Raw genomic sequence first — 23,129 nt, 5'->3', positions numbered from 1 at the left:
TTTTGCTTCTTCGGAGGCTATTTTTGGGAGAAAGGTTTTGCAAGCCGTGGTGCCCTCTGTTTAGGTAACCTGATTTGCTCCCTCCCTTCATCCGTGTCCTAAAGCTTTGGTATTGGTTCCCACAAGTTATGGATGACGCCGTGGACCGGACACACCATTGTTGGAGAAAACAGAATTTATGCTTACCTGATAAATTACTTTCTCCAACGCTGTGTCCGGTCCACGGCCCGCCCTGGTTTTTTTAATCAGGTTTTGAAAAATTTCTTTCTCTATACACTACAGTCACCACGGCACCCTATAGTTTCTCCTTTTTTTCTCCTAACCGTCGGTCGAATGACTGGGGGGGCGGAGCCTGGGAGGGACTATATGGACAGCTTTTGCTGTGCTCTTTGCCATTTCCTGTTGGGGAGGAGAATATTCCCACAAGTTATGGATGACGCCGTGGACCGTCTCATTAGTTTTGGTGGTTTTAATCGGCCTCCATTGAGGTGGCATATATATTTAGCAAGTAGCTGTCTAGACCAGGGGTCAGCAACCTTGACACCCCAGATGTTTTGGAACTACATTTCCCATGATGTTCAGACATCCTAAAGTGTCTAAGCATAATGGGAAATGTAGTTCCAAAACATCTGGGGTGCCAAGGTTGCTGACCACTGGTCTAGACTACTGCCTCTTAAGCACCATGGCAGTGCTGTAATTATAAGATAAACCCATAACCATACATTTTCAGTCTTGTGTCCTTATCTATTTTTAAAGTCATGACAAATATATTATACCATAATTATAAGATGATTTTGGTGTGTGTACCAAATAACTGGTGAATGGTGTTTTGTGAACTTTGTATCAATTTCCTATTGGCATATAATGGAAAGGAAACCGAGAAGAGACCATTTTATTAAAGGGACACTGAGCCCACATTTTTTTCTTTCATGATTCAGATAAAACATGCAATTTTAAGCAACTTTCTAATTTACTCCTATTATCAATTTCTCTTCATTTTCTTGCTATCTTTATTTAAAAAGCAAGAATGTAAGTTTAGAAGCTGGCCCATTTTTGGTTCACAACCTGGGTTGTGCTTGCCGATTGGTGGCTAAATGCACTCACCATCAAACAAGTGCTGTCCAGTAACTGAAACAAAAAGGAGCCGGCTCCTTAGCTTAGATGCCTTCTTTTTCAAATAAGAAAAATTGATAATAGTTGTAAATTAGAAAGTCGTTTAAAATTGCTGCTCTATCTGAATAATGAAAGAAAAAATGTGGGTTTAGTGTCCTTCATACAATCATGTTATGGTTTACATTGGACCCACAATTTATTCAAAAAATAAAGAACCAAGAGTGTTTGGGTTTTAGTGAAGGGCTTGCCTGAGGCTTCTAGAAAATGTGTCCAGGTGCTAGGTAAAATGGCTGGGGAGAAAAATATAACATTAGTCAAAACTGTGACTTCTAACTTTTTTTTTTTTTGCCATCTCCTAGATTTTTAACAAAATTTCTCAAGCCCTTGTCTAATTTTAAATATAAATAATCTTCTGTTCTAAAATGTAATCTTTTTGTCTCCTGAACCTTACTTTGTTTCTCTTCCTTACTATGTACCTATCTGCTTCAGCCGCTGTGGTACAGATGTTCTATCTCTGTGTATGTCACCCTTCTTGGGAGCATTTCAGTCTCTTACCTGCTCACCAAGAAACAGTAGACCTGTTGCTTTCCGATCCTTTCTTTCTGCTTTTCCAACACCAATTTAGCCCAGCAGCTTCTGTAGTCCCCTGCATCCAGCAGACATTTATCCCTCCTGTCTGATTTATAAACTCACCAAAACCTTTTCTTATTTAGCATAACTTCATTATTTCTTGTTATAGATCCAATCATATTACTATATATATGTGTGTGTAAATATAAAATCTATTGGTAATGGGTTTTTTTTGTAGCTCTACAGGCATTGTCTGTATTCTTGTCAATGTTATTGACAATTTTTTAAATGATATTGTCAACCTTTTTATATATTTAGTTACAATGTATGTTTTTTTTGTTTTAGATTGAAGAATGGCAGTCTCGTGCATCCAAGTTCGAAGAGATGTGTAATGTGATTATGACAATGTTTACACGGCTTTCCAATTGCCCAAATAGGACAATCCTTTACGACTTGTACTCCTATGTTTGGGACATCAAGAGTATCATTTCAATGGTTAAATCATTTGTTCAGTGGCTAGGTAGGTGCTTTACAAATTATTTGAAACTACTAATCGTCATATTCACAGACCATACAGACTTTAAAGCTCATGGGTGAGAAAAACAAACAAAAAAAACACATATTTGTGTATGATATTAATAAATTGTAACCAAAAGATCCCACCTCCCGTTGAGCTTTCCTGTATTCCATGAAATATGTAAACTTTATATTGTAGTACTGTGCACTAGACTAAAAACATCCTGGGCTTGGTCGTTAGGTAATTTTAACTAATATTGACACACAAGAATATAGAGTTCAGACCCATAAATCTGCTGCTTGCTGTGTGTTTCAATAACACTGCGATTTTTAACAGATCAAATGAAGAACTGCAATTCTGGGGAAAAAAAATATTTAAGATCGTCCTCTGGCATCTGCGCGTGCGAGCTTTGCGCTAGGCTATGCTGGTGCTGAAGGGCTTAAAAAAATGTTCTGTTGGGTGGAGGGTTCTGGTTTATTTCTACATTTTATTTAAATTAAGCAAACACAGTATGTGTATCTTTAGTAAGAGATGCACTGATTTTGTGTTTGTAAACCAAATGTTAATTTATCGCCTCATTTATAAGCACCAGCATTGCCTAGGTTACTTCAGTAGCCTTGTTTTTATTTTCAGGTTTCTTAATGGAGCAGTTTGGGAACTTGCTTTTATAGAACACAGCAGGCAGTGGTGCTGGGAAATGTCCAAAATGCAGATGTGCAATAATTTTCCATGTTCCCCCATCTCCACTTTAGCATCCAGTTCCATCACCTATTTTCCCATAAAAATATATTTGTTTAAAGGAATAGTAAACACTATTTTTTTCTTTCATGATTCAGATGGAGCATGCAATTTTAAGCAATTTTCTAATTTACTCCTATTATCAATTTTTCTTCCTTCTCTTGGTATCTTTATTTGAAAAGAAGGAATGTAGGCTTAAGAGCCAGCCAATTTTTGGTTCAGAACCTGAGTTGCACTTGCTTATTGGTGGCTAAATGTAGTCACCAATCAGCAAGCGCTAGCCAGGGTTCTAAACCAAAAATGGGCCGGCTCCTTAGTTTACATTCCTTCTTTTTCAAATAAAGATAGCAAGAGAATGAACTTGAAGAAAAATTGATAATGGGAGTAAATTAGAAAGATGCTTAAAATTGCATGCTCTATCTTATTCATGAAAGAAAAAAAATTGTGTTTACTATTCCTTTAATAGAAGTCCTCACTATTTTAACTCTTGTTTATGCCTACTATAAACAAAATGAATGATGCCTTCTATATTAATTTGAAAAATAAAAATGTAAGCATTTAGGTCTGTTCTAAAATAGTAATCTGCATCATTTACTCAATATCCATGTAGATCTGCATCATACCTATTTTTGTATTTCCCCTATAGTTGTTTGCAAAAGCAAGTCTATCAATCAATGACCATCCCAATTTGTTTTCAGTCTTTATGACAGTAAGAATATTATGTTCTACTGCTTACTAATAAATTTGTGTCTTCCTCGTTGTGCACAGATGGGAGAATCTTCAGCACAAGTGTCCTCTGCTAATCGATGGAGAAACAAGATGTTTACAGCGCACTGCAGCGATTTTAAATTAATTGTACTGGATAGGCAGCGTAACAATGTCTGAAATACACAAATGAACTGAAGTCACATTTGCGCTGCAAAATAGATGTCTGCCGTAACAGTTGTTTTGTTAGTGTGTTTTAATGTCTTTCTGAAATGTGCCTATGAGTTTCTTACTTTGGATTAAAATATTTTTGTTTTTGGCTACTTTTCCAGGGTGGATTCTTAAAGCATCCTTGCTGCAGTAATTCTTGACTGTAACATGTATTTGCTGCTGTAGTATAATTGTAGATTCCTTGAAATAAAATGTTGTACTTCCCAATTTAATAAGAGTAAGTCCTAAAATATTCCAACATCATGTCCCTTTTTAGTAATTTATAAATAAAAAAGTCAAACTATTGTATCACTTGTACGCACATAAAATGCAGTTTTAGTAGGACGGCATTGTCATAAAAATGGGCTTAAACTGATCATTGAAATCATTTCTTTCAAATGGCAATATTCCCAAATTAAATTGAAAATGTATCATTCTCTCCTTTTTGATGCTACCTCAAAAAGACGAAAGTGTGTGCAATAAGTCTTTAATTATTCAGCCACAAAAAGACTCTTTATATAATGCAGATAAATATATGCTCAGTAAGGTACTTTAAGCGGCATCCCTGTCAAAATTTAAATGCACATAGATGAATTACATCTTTGAATAGATACATATTTTCAATATACATGTATTGGCAAAAAAATATTCTAGTAAAAGTTATCACTGTTGTAGTATAAACATTTCTTTCTAGGTGGTAAGAGTCCACAAAATCCTTACTTGTGGGAATTCACTTTCTGGCCACCAGGAGGAGGCAAAGACATCTCACAACAATGCTTTAAGTATCCCTCCTAGTTTCCTCTCTTTCCCAGTAGTTCTTTGCCTTGTCAAGAAGTGAAGCATGGATAGAGGTGTTCAAGAATTTCTTGAATATTCGGGGATATTAATCCCAAAATAATTATTTTCCATCAGTGGATAAGTCCTGGAAGAGAGGGGCATTGGAGAGTAGTGGCTTTGCAATGTAAATCTTCTCTATGGAGTTGTGGTCACAAGCCTGTCCTTTTAAAGGGACACAAGTCAAAATTAAACTTTCATTATTCAGATAGAGCATGCAATTTTAAACGGCTTTCCAATTTACTTCCATTAAAAAAAAGTGCACAGTCTTTTTATATTTTAACTTTTTGAGTCACGAGCTCCTACTGAGCATGTGCAAGAATTCACAGAATAAACATATATGCATTTGTGATTGGTTGATGGCTGTCACATGGTACAGGGGGGAGTGGAAATAGACATAACTTTTAAAATTGTCAAAATAAAAATGTACTATCCATTTGACTTTCAGACTAAGTGCTATTGTATTGTCTTGTTATTTTGCATTTGTTGATTATGCAAATTTACTGTGTTGACTGGTTCTTTAATGTCCTCATATCCCCAAACTATATACCCGGATGGATACACATTTCCACTCCACGTGAATTCCAATTTTGGCTGGAATGTACCTTTTTAACATTTTGGGAGTTTTTGACCCAGCTCTAGGAGTAAAAGTCCATGTAAAAAAAAAAAGCTTAATATGAAATTTTAACTTCAAGTTATTTAAAATTAAATGGTCATCACGCAGAGCTTATCAACCTTTCTAAACCTCTGATCACTGATTACTGTGATTTAATTGCTTGCATTTTCATTTCTTAATATCTAAACATTTCTTTAATTTCTATGTGGTTCAAAAACAGTGACTGAGGAGACTATTGCAGTCAGCAGGTTTATTTTGTTTGCTGAAAGTTTGTATTTTGCCCCCCCCCCATTTACATTTTGTCACACCTCTGTTTATAAGCTGTGACTGACAGTCATTCAATTTTTAATAAATACTTTGAAGATGGTTTTCTGCTGAGCCTTGGGATTTTTACAAAGCACTTTTAGTACTAAAACTTCGTTAAAATCTCCCAAATGGTGAGAGTACCTTTCTGAGCAAAGATTTATCTGCATGATGTAAACAGTCTTCACTATTGTGCACTATACCTTCTCATGAGGTGGTTTTAAAGTCAAATTTAAACTTTCGTGATTCACATAGAGCATGCTGTTTTAAGGGACTTTCTTTTTTTAATTCCATTATCTAAATGTGCAATTTCTTTATATGCACACTTTGAGGAACCAGCTGCTACTGAGCATGTGCAAGAGTTTACAGTGTATATGTTAGAGTCTGTGATTGGATTATGGCTGTCACATGATACAGGGCGCTGGGAAATTGAAGTAAATATTAAAATTTGTCAATAAAAATTTACTGCTCATTTAAAAAGTACTATTGCATTGCCTTTTTATTATACACTTGTTGATTATGCAATTTTACTATATTCAATGGTCCTTTTAAATAAATGGATTCCGTAACCAGTATACTGGGTATGCTAGGGGATTCCTTATAGAGCACTTCAGTCCTAGAGCCCTGGCACAGCTCAATAATGTGTATTATTCCCTGTAAGATGTGGCTGGATAATTAAAGACCTATTTCACTATTGCATACACTTTTCTTTGAAGGTGGCATATTTTGAGGCATCAAAAGGAGATGATTTGAAGTTATCCTTGGAAAATTGCCTTTTGAAAGATACATACATTTGTTTTTAGCACTGTTAAACACTTTTAGGGGCCCATTTTCATACTGCAGATGGACAAGGTTCTTAGCCAGAAGCCTTTCTGCCCAGCATTGCGGCAAGAACCTTTACAATTGCACAAGCAATATAGCTTGTGCAGTCGAACCTCCTGCTCTCATTTAACCAGTTGCACAAGAGCAGGCTTGTCAATCATCCCTGTCGAATCTGAACAGGATACCACCCTTGAGGTGGCAGAGAGGTTAATTAGCAGTGGTCTTAAGATTGATGCTTTTTTAACTAGAGTTGCATGTTCACTCATACAAGCCTGTATTGCTAAAGCTCTGAAACGGCATCTGCAACTTCATAAATGGAGCCCTAAGTGTTAACTAATCACTACAATGTGTTAACTAATCACTACAATGTGGTTATTTATTAATGTATTTTATTGTAGGATAGAGCTGTCAGATTGTACGGCATCTAAAATTAACAGTCCCATTCATAAACCACGAAAGATTCCTATCTAGATATATGCTTAAATTGGGGTGCTCTCAGAATGCATAGTCTTAGAGATTATTGCTAGCATTCATAATAATAATTACAGTACCAAGAACAAGAGTATGTTACATATTATTGCACACTTAAGAGTGGCAATGATGCACACCATATTAGAAAAATATATCTGCCATCACATACAAAATTAATAAAACCTTTGTTTACAGTGTGTGTGTGTGTGTGTGTATGTGTATATATATATATATATATATATATATATATATATATATATATATATATATATGCGACCAACAAGTAAAAGCCTAAAGAGATCAATCACTTGTTAACAACTGGGCGGTAAGGAAAGACACATTTTATTATTCCAGCAAAAAGGCTAATGTGCGAACAGTTGCTCCGTGCACTCAAATGTCCATTGACACACACCAGAATCCAGATAGTTCAAAGTTCCAGACACTCATTACCCAACTATGCTGAGAAGTTATCCAAATTCTCAGTGTATTTTAACATGCACCAGTTTATCACTAATATCCAAACACTGTCTTTACCAGCCAGGCTTCCAGAGAGGGGTTATGTTACGGCTCTAATGTTTCTTCCATAGGAACACTTAGTTATCACTCAGGGCGGTCACATATGCACAGAAGCTCGAGATGATTATCTGATGAAGCCCTGTGTCCAGCCCGCTAGGTGGAGGGGCGAAATGTATAATGCTGGAATCACTGTTGTGGTGACTGTGTTTGCATATTATCCTGACATTAGCAAGTGGAAGTAAAAAGTATTGGGGAAGTGGCCATAAGTGTTGAACATGGAATACGTTTTACCACTGCAGACACAGAGACTAATTACATGGAGCTGCTGGGACAATAGTGACAGACTGGTGCATGTTTAAAAACACTTTTGGAGCCCGGATAACTTTTTAGCATTGTTGGGTATTGAGTGTCTGGAACTTTAGCTATCTGGATTCCGGTGTGATGGTCACTTGACTGCCCATAGCAACTGTTCGGACATTAGCCCTTTTGGTTGAATAATAATGTTTTTTTTTTTTTTTTTTCTTGCAGCCCATTTGTTTCAAGTGATTGATATGTTTAGTTTTTCCCTTGTTGGTTGCGCATATATATATATAACACACACACACACATTTTGAACAAAGGTTTCAGGTTTCAATCATTCTGTATGTGATTGCAGATATATTTCATGTTTTTTTTTTTTAATAAAACTTATATTTTCCTAATATAGTGTGCAGCCTTGTCACTCTTTTTAGTATGCAATAATATTTAGCATACTCTATCGTTTGTACTTGTTGCAGTAATTCGCTATTTATATGATGTACCGTATGTAATCCTGTAATGTACATGATTTTGAAAGCGGCAATATTCTATATGTCTCTACATATGTTTTAACAAAACTAAAAATCTCATTTAAATATGTGCATTGTTAAAAGGAATATTTGAGTGTAAAATATAATTCAGATTCACCTTAAATCCTTAGTATCAAAAAGATTGAAACTAAATTGCACTTAACATTTCCTATAAAATGTGAGTAAGTGTAATCAAATTTAATTTTCCCATGACTATGGGTCTTACCGGTAAATTAAAAATATATATTTTTATTGTAAAGGGACAAATTGTAATTTATTTACATTATTTTAATTAAAATAAAGCCCATAATGAAATTTGAATCCTTCTGTTTTAGCTCATCATATATATTTTATTATTATTTTTTGTTGTTGGAATATTTAAGGTCATCTTGTTTTTGTTTTCATTTATTTTTTCAGAAAGGCTTCCAGTGCTAGCAGTCATCTAAATTGGATGGAACTATACTTTTAACAGAGAATGAACAAAGTAGCAAATGGTTCATTCTTGCAAACTTCTTAGTTATTACTTGGTGATGCGCTGGAGTATTCTGTTTAAATTTTTAAATTGAAAGATTACAAATCCACATTTATTTATCTTTTTGGCAGTCTTTCCTTCATTTGATATATCCTATCACATACCACTCCTTGGCTAAGTTATTAAAGTATTTAAATTTTTCATAAAATGTCTTGAAAACCCCTCTGCAGCATTATAAAATGTTTTTCAACCCTTAGTAAGTTATTCTCAGACGGTACAAAAAAAAATCTATAAATGTGACTTCAGATTAATAATCTTTTTGCTAATGGCTGTAATAATCTGGTCTCCTAAAATTAGATTTCTATTTCCCAGTTGTCATTGTGTGAGACGTTAACCAATGATGAAACGTTGTTGGTTTCTGCTCTCCTTGATTTAAAAAAATTTAAAAAAAAAATTACAGCAAGCTCCATAGCCTTTTACTGATGTACAGGTATTCCCTAATTGTTGGAAATCACAGATGTATTACAGCCGTAAAGGAGAAAAGCTAGAGAGCATTTTCCACGTAAAAAATTTGATGGAAATGTAGACTCTCAAAATCCCCCCTTCTTTGTAACGTTCTCCGCTTGGATCTGATCTCAACAGGGTGTCGTAGTCAATCTTCAGCACAGTTCTTAATTGGAGACCAAGAACCCTGGGCCTTTAGAGGAGGTCTAGCAGGAGAGTTCCAGGTATCAATATGAATTCAAAACTGAATATTATTTGCTTTATTTTCAACCAACATTTCTTTGCATCTGAAGTTTTGAAAGGCTTGGTCTGCTGAAGGTTTCCTGTCTGTACTATGTGGAATAGTAATATATTTATTTACTTACCATCCTGTATTTTTCAGGCAGAAGAGGAGATGATGCCTTCCAGCGCCTGCGAAGAGTTGCAAAATAAGATGTCTGACATGTTCCTTTGCAGGTTGCGCAGCCTATTCTTCAGCGCTTGCGAGAGCGCAGCAAGCGCATGCTCAGCTACTAACTGAAATTCCATGATCAAAGATATCATTCTAAAAGAGCAATAATTCAAAATACGTCTCCTAAAATATTTTCTGAGACATTTTAAAGTTGATCAATTTGCTAATTGTACATAATTGTTTTTGAAAAAGAACATTTGTTCCTGGATTTTCATGCGTTGCTTTTTTCCCCTTAACAGGTGATCCTGATAAGCGCAGCATGTTGCCACACAATGCTCTGTAGGATGACGCATCTCCTCTTGTCATATAAACCCTCTTCAGACCAAACCTCTCAGTGTCATTTGTAGTCTTGTCGTTCCTATTAAGTGCTGACCTCAATTGGTGATTAGTAAAGGCTAATCAGTAGCAGAAAGCATATATATTTGTTGTGCACCATTGTATGGTAGGGCATAGATACTATCTAAAAATATTTGTTGCTTTTTTGCCAGTGTATCTGCATTAGCATTTTTGTTTTTTCTCCATTTTGTATTTTACATTCCACATGGTATCTACTAGTAAATTCAGGATCTGATTGTATACCCTTTTTATTGTTTTTTTACAGCGTTTGCTTCCAATTGAGGCAGCAAATGACCTCTTTTTTCAGCCTCCTCCGCTGACTCCTACATCAAAAGTCTATACGATAAGACCTTATTATCCAAAAGATGAGGTGAGTTTGAATAAAGTTCATTTTTGACATAAGTCACTGTTAAGATGTGTGTGTGTATATATATATATATATATATATACACATACAGCATATAAGACTTGCATTTTAGCCAATCAGTGCTTACTCCTAGGTAACTTTACGTGTGTGAGCTCGTTATCTATTTGACACACATGAACTAACGCCCTCTATTGGTGAAAAACTGTCAAAATGCATTCACATAAGAGGCATTCTTCAAGGTCTAAGAAATTAGCATTTGAGCCTATCTAGGTTTAGCTTTCAACTAAGAATACCAAGAGAACAAAGCAACATTGGAATGTTGTTTAAAGTTACATTTCCTATTTGAATCATGAAAGTTTATTTTGGACTTGACTGTCACTTTAATACATAGTAGAAGTACCACTTATTACCTGCAGAGCACTACTCGTCCAGAGTGGAAACTGCTGATGATCCAGTCAGCAGCGCTAGTTACACAGCTAGGCTGTGAGGCTAGCACTGCTGACTGTGGTATTGTTGGGTTTTTTTGGTTTTGCAATGGCCATTTTTAAACAGACGTCTTTTTTTTTTTTTTTTTTTTTTTTTTTTATACAGTAATTGTTTTATGCATACAAAACGAATAGTAGTAAACATTTAAAGCTATCTTTATAGGAACATGCCTGTTGAAAAGCTTCTTGACTTTACTTTATAATTTATTATTCCTGTGGCCAGTAAAGGAAAGATGAAAATTGGCGCATGCACTGATCAAGCATTGCAGAATATTGTATTGTCCGGTATTGTTAACATATAGCCTTTTACTTTTATTTTGTCATTTAAAATATTTGATTTCTTTCATAAGATGGTGAGAGTCCAAGAGATTTGGGATTTGTCTCCAGTCCATTAGGAGGCAGAAACAACCAGAGCTTTGATCCCTCACAGAATCCCTCAGTCCAATTTTTGCCTTCAAGATGGAGTGATGTGAATTTTGATCTACACATCATTTCATAGGGTTCTCTAACTGAGCTGAGATCTAATTTTCCTTCTCATAGTGCCTCCTGGACAGAGGTTATGACAGGAGTTCAGCCAGACATTGAGAAATCTTCTCCCAGTGTGGAGATGTCACAGGCCTCCTAGGTGAAATTCAGATGTATCTGCCGATCCCCTAGTCAACAGTGTGTGTCTTAGTAAAATCTTTGGTTCTCTTCTTGCACTGCCTCGGATGTGCCTGTCTGACAGCAGTCCTCTTCGGCTGAGTTAAGCACAGTAGACCAAAGTGCAGACAAATAAAAAAGAAATCTCTGCCCACAGGCTCTTAGCATGATCATGTACACATGACTCGCATAGCCTGGCAACATGCGCGCGCACACACACACTACATACCATATTTATGCAATTTAAGCACTTTTGGGCACTTAATTGTTTCACTTTTTTAAACTACTATTTTTGAGTTTATACCACAGGAAAATAGTGTTCACTGCCTTTTAGTGGACTTTTACCATGCCATTTTGCTGGCTTCTTTTTCTCTTCACCTTGCAGTGCGGTAGCCATCTTACAGGTGCTGTAAATGGTTTGTGTTCCCTGGGTGGTGGTTAGACTGCTATAACTCATATCAGACCATGCCAAATTGCACTTTAATATAGTTTACATATGATACGGAATATAGCCAATAAGGTACTATATACATTATTGTGCAAACTATTGTTATTTAACATTCTTATGATTTGGTAATCTATCTTATCACCTGTTGTGAGGGGGGTAGTGTTTTCTAACTGCTTTGTTTACCTTTAGGGGTTTACTCAGTCTATTGTGCTTCTTACCTGTGATTACTACATTGTGTTATTGATTTTAGCTTAACTATCTCTCATGGAGATAATCAGCTTTCATCCTTACCTGTATTACCCGACAAATGAAGCAAATGAGTTCTCTGGACCAGCAGCTGATGGGCTAGAGGGCAGATATACGGATTATGTATGCCCCTATGCATATGTCTCCTATGTAAGGAAGTCCACCTGCTCAGCTGTGTATCTCATATGCTGGAGCAATTTCAAATCCTAGATGGGGTTTTGCTTTGTTACCGAATACTACTACGGTGAAACACCTGGCAGTTGTACCAAACTATCCCCAAGTTGTAAGGAGTATATACACTCTTTATTTAGAGTTGTCCTTCAATTTCAGGCTAGAGCAACATTCATGCCACTTCTGACAGTCCAGCTTCTAAAAAGATAATTTCTTGAAGCCAGTTCCTAAGCAGCCATCTTTCCAGTGCCTGATTCAGTTGCTGAACTGTAAACATAGGAAAAAATTCAAAGCCATGTTTCTATTACCTCCTTCCAAGACAAGACCATTTCTTTCATAAAGGTGGTAAGAGTCCATGATCCACAACTCCTTGAAATTACTCTCCCTGCACTAGGAGGAGGCATTTTTTCCCAAACCACAAGAACTCTATGTAACCCCTCCCACCGCAGTGGTAGTTAGTCTTTATCTTTGCCTCTGCTGGAGGAGGGTGAAGAATGAAGATGTGCAGATGATTCTTTAGAGGACAGTGACTTCTTTTAAATACCCTTTGAACAGAAAATTGGAGTCTTTTCATAGAAGGCCCTATATAGGTTATCTTTTCATGCCAGCCTTAGCTATTGCTATTGCTGATATTTCTGCTGCAGCTTCCATTTAGTTGGATAGTCTCTCTGAAAAGATTTCCGATGATTCTGACAGAGAAGATTTTTTAAACCTTTTAGGTTTGTTTAAATGTGCTAACTCTTTTATTGGTACTGCTATATTGGACAGCAATAGGATTATTTCTAAGAGTATGTCTTTGTCTGTTCTTTCCTGACAGGTCTTATGGTTAAAATTGTGGTCTGCTGACACAGTTTCTAAATCTAGGCTTTTGTCTGTTTCTTTTAAGTTAAATAAATTGTTTGGGGCTGTATTAGAATCCATTTTTCCACTGTTTCTGGTGGTAAGGGGCCTTTCTTCCCCAGGATAAGAAAACTAAAGGTACATTTTAAAATTTCTAACCACTTTCATTCCTTTTTGTCAGATTAAAGGGACACTGTACCCAATTTTTTTTCTATTGTAATTCAGAAAGAGCATGCAATTTTAAGCAACTTTCTAATTTACTCCTATTATCAATTTTTCTTCGTTCTCTTGCTATCATTATTTGAAAAAGAAGGCATCTAAGGTTTTTTTGTTTCAGTACTCTGGACAGCACTTTTTTATTGGTGGATGAATTTATCCACCAATCAGCAAGGACAACCCAGGTTGTTCACCAAAAATGGTCCAGCATCTAAACTTACATTATTGCATTTCAAATAAAGATACCAAGAGAATGAAGAAAATTTGATAATAGGAGTAAATTAGAAAGTTGCTTAAAATTTCATGCTCAATGTGAATCACGAAAGAAAAATTTTGGGTACAGTGTCCCTTTAAGGAACAAAAGTCTGATTCCTCATCAGCTAGGCAGAGCTCCTTTGGTTACAGTTGGAACAATCCTAAGCAGGACAAAAAGTCCACCCCTGCTTCTAATTCTGCATGAAGGTGCGGCCCCCAATCTAGAGGCTTTGGTGGATTGCAGGTTGAGTCAGGAGAAGGGAAGGAATTTTATTCAAATCTCTTCATTGTTCACAAGAAGGAGGGAAATTTCAGACCAGTTTTGGATATAAAGGCTCTGAACAAACTCCCAACTTTCAAAATGGAGACTATTTGGTCTATTCTGCCTTTTTGTTCATCAAGGACAATTTTATGTCCACAATAGATTTAAAGTATGCTTACCTCCATTTTCCAATTCACAATTTTCCGTTTGTTGTCCTACCTTTTGGTCTGACTACAGCTACAAGAATTTTCACTTATGTTCTGAGCGCTCTTTTGTCTGTCATCAGAGCCAAGGAAATAGCTGGTTTTCCTTTCCTTATCTTGGTTCAAGCTCCATCTTTTCATTTAGCAGAATCTTACACCAGCAGACTGTTGTTGATCAGTTTACAAAATAGTTATTTTTGTTCCCTCAAACAAAATTCATTTTTCTGGGTTACCAGATTCAATTTCCATAAAGCTTTCTCTGAAGGTTGAAGTCAGAGTCTTAAGTCTCTTCCTTTTCTCTCAGTTGCTCTTTGTATGGAGGTTCTGGGTCTCATGATCGCAGCTTCAGATGCTATTCCATTTGCTCATCTTCATATTAGACCTCTTCAGCTTTGTATGTTAACTCGGTGCTGCAGAGATCATACTTTGTTATCCCAGAGAATTTCCCTAGACTTCATAACAAGTCAGTCCCTGTCCTAGTGGCTGAATCACCAGCATATATTGACGGGGCTTCTTTTGCTCGTCCTACTTGGTCTGTGATCACTACAGATGCAAGTCTTTCGGGATGGGGAGCAGTTAGGGGACTTCTGATGGCACCAGGAGTTTGGGCTCCTTGGGGGGCAAGGTTGCCAATAAACAGTCTAGAAATATGTGCTATTTACAGAGCTCTACAAACTTTTTAGTCAGACAATGTCACAGCAATGGTTTATATAAATCATCGGGGGGGAATCGCAGTCCCCTAGCAATGAGGAAAGTATTTTGAATTCTCTCTTGGGCTGAAGCCTGTCATGATACACTCATGTGGAGTAGTTGATACCTGGATTAGCCACCCAGCAGAGGTGGTATTGTGATCTACGTATTGTATCCTTGACAAGACAAAGAAGAAGCTGAGTTTTAACTAAACTTTACAGAAACTTTAGTCAGAACTAACCTGGGACACGAAGCAGCTAACATCTAAAGGAGTTCTCCACATATCTCAAAAAATTGGTAATAAGCTTAGATATTGTGTATTATTTTTATGTCCCATTTTATTTGAAAGAATTATGTCTGCATAAATGTTATTTTGAATGTTTTTATAATTTGGCACTGTGTAACCTGTATTGGTATTTTTGTTGTTAAACATATAGAAAAACTAATTCTGTCTTTGGGCTCTAATATCTGAATTCACACTCTCAAGAGACAAGGTTAAAGGCACGTTGCCTGATTGTTAATTGTGTGAGTTATTGGGGTTTCCAAGACACCCCTTTATTCATAGTTCTTGCTGGTGGTCGGATTTTGCTAAGCTGGATTGGTGTAGGCTGGATTTGGGGGTTAATTTGATGTCCCTTTAAAGGGACATTAAACACTAAATACATGCTAGATAGAATGATGCATTCAAAGAAAAGATTAGTCCATGACTAACATGTAGATGTATTTCTTTCATGTAATTAGCAAGAGTCCATGAGCTAGTGACGTATGGGATATACATTCCTACCAGGAGGGGCAAAGTTTCCCAAAGCTCAAAATGCCTATAAATACACCCCTCACCACACCCACAATTCATTTTTCATTGCTTCTGGTTGCTAGAAGCTTGTTCTTTGGCATTTTTTTCCCATTCCTGAAACTGTCATTTAAGGAATTTGATAAATTTTGCTTTATATGTTATTTTTTCTCTTACATATTGCAAGATGTCTCACGTTGCATCTGAGTCAGAAGATACTTCAGGAAAATCGCTGTCTATTGCTGGAACTACCAAAGCTAAGTGTATCTGCTGTAAACTTTTGGTAGCTATTCCTCCGGCTGTTGTTTGTATTAATTGTCATGACAAACTTGTTAATGCAGATAATATTTCCTTTAGTAATGTACCATTGCCTGTTGCAGTTCCTTCAACATCTAAGGTGCAGAATGTTCCTGATAACATAAGAGATTTTGTTTCTGAATCCATCAAGAAGGCTATGTCTGTTATTTCTCCTTCTAGAAAACATAAAAAATCTTTTAAAACTTCTCTCCCTACAGATGAATTTTTAAATGAACATCATCATTCTGATTCTGATGACTCTTCTGGTTCAGAGGATTCTGTCTCAGAGATTGATGCTGATAAATCTTCATATTTATTTAAAATGGAATTTATTCGTATGTGATACTAATTCTAAACGTTTAGATAAGGTATTTAAATCTCCTGTGGTTATTCCAGAAGTTTTTTCCTGTTCCTAATGCTATTTCTGAAGTAATTTCTAAAGAATGGGATAAATTGGGTAATTCATTTACTCCTTCTAAACGTTTTAAGCATATATCCTGTGCCGTCTGACAGATTAGAATTTTGGGACAAAATCCCTAGAGTTGATGGGGCTATTTCTACCCTTGCTAAACGTACTACTATTCCTACGTCAGATGGTACTTCGTTTAAGGATCCTTTAGATAGGAAAATTGAATCCTTTCTAAGAAAAGCTTATCTGTGTTCAGGTAATCTTCTTAGACCTGCTATATCATTGGCTGATGTTGCTGCAGCTTCAACTTTTTGGTTGGAAACTTTAGCGCAACAAGTAACGGATCATGATTCTCATAATATTATTATTCTTCTTCAGCATGCTAATAATTTTATCTGTGATGCCATTTTTGATATTATCAGAGTTGATGTCAGGTTTATGTCTCTAGCTATTTTAGCTAGAAGAGCTTTATGGCTTAAGACTTGGAATGCTGATATGGCTTCTAAATCAACTATACTTTCCATTTCTTTCCAGGGTAACAAATTATTTGGTTCTCAGTTGGATTCTATTATCTCAACTGTTACTGGTGGGAACGGAACTTTTTTACCACAGGATAAAAAATCTAAGGGTAAAAACAGGGCTAATAATCGTTTTCGTTCCTTTCGTTTCAACAAAGAACAAAAGCCTGATCCTTCATCCTCAGGAGCAGTTTCAGTTTGGAAACCATCTCCAGTCTGGAATAAATCCAAGCCTTCTAGAAAGGCAAAGCCTGCTTCTAAGTCCACATGAAGGTGCGGCCCTCATTCCAGCTCAGCTGGTAGGGGGCAGGTTACGTTTTTTCAAAGAAATTTGAATCAATTCTGTTCACAATCTTTGGATTCAGAACATTGTTTCAGAAGGGTACAGAATTGGTTTCAAGATGAGACCTCCTGCAAAGAGATTTTTTCTTTCCCGTGTCCCAGTAAATCCAGTGAAAGCTCAAGCATTTCTGAATTGTGTTTCAGATCTAGAGTTGGCTGGAGTAATTATGCCAGTTCCAGTTTCGGAACAGCGGATGGGGTTTTATTCAAATCTCTTCATTGTACCAAAGAAGGAGAATTCCTTCAGACCAGTTCTGGATCTAAAAATATTGAATCGTTATGTAAGGATACCAACGTTCAAAATGGTAACTGTAAGGACTATCTTGCCTTTTGTTCAGCAAGGGCATTATATGTCCACAATAGATTTACAGGATGCATATCTGCATATTCCGATTCATCCAGATCATTATCAGTTCCTGAGATTCTCTTTTCTGGACAAGCATTACCAGTTTGTGGCTCTGCCGTTTGGCCTAGCTACAGCTCCAAGAATTTTTACAAAGGTTCTCGGTGCCCTTCTGTCTGTAATCAGAGAACAGGGTATTGTGGTATTTCCTTATTTGGACGATATCTTGGTACTTGCTCAGTCTTTACATTTAGCAGAATCTCATACGAATCGACTTGTGTTGTTTCTTCAAGATCATGGTTGGAGGATCAATTTACCAAAAAGTTCATTGATTCCTCAGACAAGGGTAACCTTTCTGGGTTTCCAGATAGATTCAGTGTCCATGACTCTGTCTTTAACAGACAAGAGACGTCTAAAATTGATTTCAGCTTGTCGAAACCTTCAGTCACAATCATTCCCTTCGGTAGCCTTATGCATGGAAATTATAGGTCTTATGACTGCTGCATCGGACGCGATCCCCTTTGCTCGTTTTCACATGCGACCTCTTCAGCTCTGTATGCTGAATCAATGGTGCAAGGATTACACAAATATATCTCAATTAATATCTTTAAAACCGATTGTACGACACTCTCTAATGTGGTGGACAGATCACCATCGTTTAATTCAGGGGGCTTCTTTTGTGCTTCCGACCTGGACTGTAATTTCAACAGATGCAAGTCTCACAGGTTGGGGAGCAGTGTGGGGATCTCTGATAGCACAAGGAGTTTGGGAATCTCAGGAGGTGAGATTATCGATCAATATTTTGGAACTCCGTGCAATTTTCAGAGCTATTCAGTTTTGGCCTCTTCTGAAGAGAGAATCGTTCATTTGTTTTCAGACAGACAATGTCACAACTGTGGCATACATCAATCATCAAGGAGGGACTCACAGTCCTCTGGCTATGAAAGAAGTATCTCGAATTCTGGTTTGGGCGGAATCCAGCTCCTGTCTAATCTCTGCGGTTCATATCCCAGGTATAGACAATTGGGAAGCGGATTATCTCAGTCGCCAAACGTTGCATCCGGGCGAATGGTCTCTTCACCCAGAGGTATTTCTTCAGATTGTTCAAATGTGGGAACTTCCAGAAATAGATCTGATGGCGTCTCATCTAAACAAGAAACTTCCCAGGTATCTATCCAGATCCCGGGATCCTCAGGCGGAGGCAGTGGATGCATTATCACTTCCTTGGAAGTATCATCCTGCCTATATCTTTCCGCCTCTAGTTCTTCTTCCAAGAGTAATCTCCAAGATTCTGAAGGAATGCTCGTTTGTTCTGCTGGTAGCTCCGGCATGGCCTCACAGGTTTTGGTATGCGGATCTTGTCCGGATGGCTTCTTGCCAACCGTGGACTCTTCCGTTAAGACCAGACCTTCTGTCGCAAGGTCCTTTTTTCCATCAGGATCTGAAATCCTTAAATTTAAAGGTATGGAGATTGAACGCTTGATTCTTGGTCAAAGAGGTTTCTCTGACTGTGATTAATACTATGTTACAGGCGCGGAAATCTGTATCTAGAGAGATATATTATAGAGTCTGGAAGACCTATATTTCTTGGTGTCTTTCTCATCATTTTTCTTGGCATTCTTTTAGAATACCGAGAATTTTACAGTTTCTTCAGGATGGTTTAGATAAGGGTTTGTCCGCAAGTTCCTTGAAAGGTCAAATCTCTGCTCTTTCTGTTCTTTTTCACAGAAAGATTGCTATTCTTCCTGATATTCATTGTTTTGTACAAGCTTTGGTTCGTATAAAACCTGTCATTAAGTCAATTTCTCCTCCTTGGAGTTTGAATTTGGTTCTGGGGGCTCTTCAAGCTCCTCCGTTTGAACCTATGCATTCATTGGACATTAAATTACTTTCTTGGAAAGTTTTGTTCCTTTTGGCAATCTCTTCTGCCAGAAGAGTTTCTGAATTATCTGCTCTTTCTTGTGAGTCTCCTTTTCTGATTTTTCATCAGGATAAGGCGGTGTTGCGAACTTCTTTTGAATTTTTACCTAAAGTTGTGAATTCCAACAACATTAGTAGAGAAATTGTGGTTCCTTCATTATGTCCTAATCCTAAGAATTCTAAGGAGAAATCGTTGCATTCTTTGGATGTTGTTAGAGCTTTGAAATATTATGTTGAAGCTACTAAGTCTTTCCGAAAGACTTCTAGTTTATTTGTTATCTTTTCCGGTTCTAGAAAAGGCCAGAAAGCTTCTGCCATTTCTTTGGCATCTTGGTTGAAATCTTTAATTCATCTTGCCTATGTTGATTCGGGTAAAACTCCGCCTCAGAGGATCACAGCTCATTCTACTAGGTCAGTTTCTACTTCCTGGGCGTTTAGGAATGAAGCTTCGATTGATCAGATTTGCAAAGCAGCAACTTGGTCCTCTTTGCATACTTTTACTAAATTCTACCATTTTGATGTATTTTCTTCTTCTGAAGCAGTTTTTGGTAGAAAAGTACTTCAGGCAGCGGTTTCAGTTTGAATCTTCTGCTTATGTTTTTCATTAAACTTTATTTTGGGTGTGGATTATTTTCAGCAGGAATTGGCTGTCTTTATTTTATCCCTCCCTCTCTAGTGACTCTTGTGTGGAAAGATCCACATCTTGGGTAGTCATTATCCCATACGTCACTAGCTCATGGACTCTTGTTAATTACATGAAAGAAAACATAATTTATGTAAGAACTTACCTGATAAATTCATTTCTTTCATATTAGCAAGAGTCCATGAGGCCCGCCCTTTTTTTGTGGTGGTTATGATTTTTGTATAAAGCACAATTATTCCAATTCCTTATTTTATATGCTTTCGCACTTTTTTATCACCCCACTTCTTGGCTATTCGTTAAACTGAATTGTGGGTGTGGTGAGGGGTGTATTTATAGGCATTTTGAGGTTTGGGAAACTTTGCCCCTCCTGGTAGGAATGTATATCCCATACGTCACTAGCTCATGGACTCTTGCTAATATGAAAGAAATGAATTTATCAGGTAAGTTCTTACATAAATTATGTTTTTTTAAAGTTTCATTAGTTGTTTAAAAAGTGACAAAATAAGTGTAAAGTTTTAGTGTCTATAAAACACTGGGAGCTGCCATGTTGTAACCTGTGTTACCTTCTCTGCTGTGGCCAATTAGGGACCGTTATAAATAGGTCACTAGAGTGTGCAGCCAATGGTTGTGCTGGATTTAACAGTGTTCTGCACTTCCATTTCTAACAGGAACTGAAAAGCTCACAATTTCAGAATAGAATTACAGGCAAAGAGGACAAAATAAATAATGAAAGTATATTGCAGAGTTGTTTTATATATACAATTTATCATTTTATATTACCATCTCAAAGTGTTTAATGTCCCTTTAAGTTCCTTTTGTAGAAATAAAGGTTTTAGGGAACAGAGGCTTAGTTCTATTAAAGTGATGGTAAACTCCTATGCTGTTGACTATAATATTAATATCCCTTAATATTACATTAAGCAAACCGCATTAAAAATTAATTTGATACTTACTTTTAGTCATTTTATATATATATTTCTAAATGCTTGTGATCATGTTTAAGCTCTGCCCATCTAACTTATATAGTAAATTCCAGGTGACGTGTATTGCGGTCCCACCCGCTCTTTACGTCAGAGTCTCTGCTCGATCTCGACATAGCTCCTAAATAGCACATGCACAGTCTTTTAAATGACGTACAGCAAGTAAACATTTACTCATGACATCCAATGTTTACTTGCTATACGCAAAAAACGGGATGACTGCGAGTCGGCGAGCTATCGTTTTGATAAAAAAAGACTACTATTTTATGTTTAGCTAAAACAGTAAGTTACGCGCAAATTCAAGAGTAAAAGTGTCATGATTAGATGAGCTTGTTGTTGTTAGAAGACCGCTATATCGCGCATGCGTATAGCGTTTACATTGAAGTAAACCTGTCTAACAACAGGCTTACTGATTGGTTCAAAAAATCTAAATAATGAATATGCCACCACAGGGGGCTGGATGGAGATCGCAATAGAAACAAGTAAGAAAATATAAATTCTTATAGTTTTTTAATATACTTTTTTTTTTTTTTAATTGGATTTTTTTCAAATATTATAGCATAAAGAAAAGTAAAACAAGTTTACAACGTCTAGTATTATACTATATACCACTAGTATCAAAAATATATATACTTTTTCCAAATGGAAATGGAGAATCATGAATAAGGCACAGAGAAAAAAAAAAAGGAAAGAAGAAACATAATACAATTTCTGTTTACAAAACATTACAAAAAATCCCGGATTTCAAATAACTCCCAATACTTTGGGAGAACAACTCACAACTTAGTGATTCTCACATATTCTTCAGAGATATCGGGCAATCCCGCCCTAACTGTGTTTTAACAAAAAACTATTATAAGAATAACCATGATGGAATAATACCTTAATTGGGGCCTTATATATAATATTATAAAAAAACAAAAGCAAAGCCCCTTCCATACTCTTCCTCAGACTTGTCCCCAGTCTCCCCCGTTCCTCCCCCCCCCGCGCGCCACGCCACCCGAATCAAAGAGCCATTCACCTTTAAAAAACAGTTTTTTTCTATATAAATTCTATTTTCAAAGGTTTTAATTACTCGTCTTTGCTCCACTTGATCTAGAGTTTTCAGCCACTTCCCCCATTTATCGAAAAACCTTGCAATGTTAACTTCAATATAGAACCAGGTATCTTGCAGTTCTATGAGAAATTGTTTATGAATGCATTCTTTTAGGCCCGCAAAAGATGGTGGTCTGGCATTCTTCCAGCCTTTCAAAATAAGATTCCTGCCTATTAGAATTACCATTGTTACAAATTTCCTCCACTGAGAGTGTTTTCCATCATATTTAAAGAAAAAAATCTGTTCTGCCTGTATAGTAATATGGGACTAATATATTTTATTAATCCAAAAATGTACCATTACCCAAAATATTGGGGGCATAGCCAAAAGCCAAAAGTTATGTACCAAGTTTGCTCTGCTTTGTCTACATTTTATACAATAGGTTCCTTCCCCCACACCTCCCCACTTGGCTACTATCTCTGGTGTGATATGTGCCATCCACAGTATCTTTATATGTTGTTCTCGCATGGGGATCGGTCCACACTTTTCAATATAGTTTGTTCATTGAGAATTGTGAAGAACATTTCTCTCCATTTTACAACCCCTCTATCAAGAAACATTTTATAGTCTATATTATTTACTATATTATAAGAGAAGTGATATTGAGTATTTACCGTTTTGAATGGCATTAATAACTGGTACCAATGGTGCAAGGTCCCATTTATCACCTTGTGACCGTATTAATTTCAAGCAGCAATGCCTGATTTGTGAGAATGAATAAAAGTGTTTATTTGTCAGTGAAAATTTACTTTTAATCACTTCAAAATCCTCAACCTTAATAATGCCCTGGTCCCTATTTAATAATTGGATAATTTTAGATTGTCCCTTATCTCACCAATGTGCGAAGATTTTGGAGGAGCCGCCCTTTTAATATAGTTGCTTTCCTTCCATAAGGCAGGGAGAGTCCACAACTTCATTTCTTACTGTTGGGAAAATACAACACCTGGCCAACAGGAGGAGG

The 23,129-nt window shown here is 36.6% G+C and overlaps 1 protein-coding gene across 1 annotated transcript in view; it reads left to right on the top strand.

The window, feature by feature from the left end:
• OGA (O-GlcNAcase) overlaps positions 1-23,129 on the top strand; it is a gene marked incomplete in the record, with an annotated part of 163,551 nt that overhangs the window by 50,517 nt on the left and 89,905 nt on the right. The window contains 3 exon segments of the mRNA XM_053692487.1: positions 2,029-2,203; positions 9,357-9,442; positions 10,271-10,375. Of these exon segments, the coding sequence (XP_053548462.1) occupies positions 2,029-2,203; positions 9,357-9,442; positions 10,271-10,375 (366 nt within the window).

Source organism: Bombina bombina, chromosome 9, assembly GCF_027579735.1.
Source record: "Bombina bombina isolate aBomBom1 chromosome 9, aBomBom1.pri, whole genome shotgun sequence".
Taxonomy (NCBI): Eukaryota; Metazoa; Chordata; class Amphibia; order Anura; family Bombinatoridae; genus Bombina; species Bombina bombina.
Note: the sequence above shows the minus strand (reverse complement) of the source record. Positions and strands in the feature narration are given on the sequence as shown.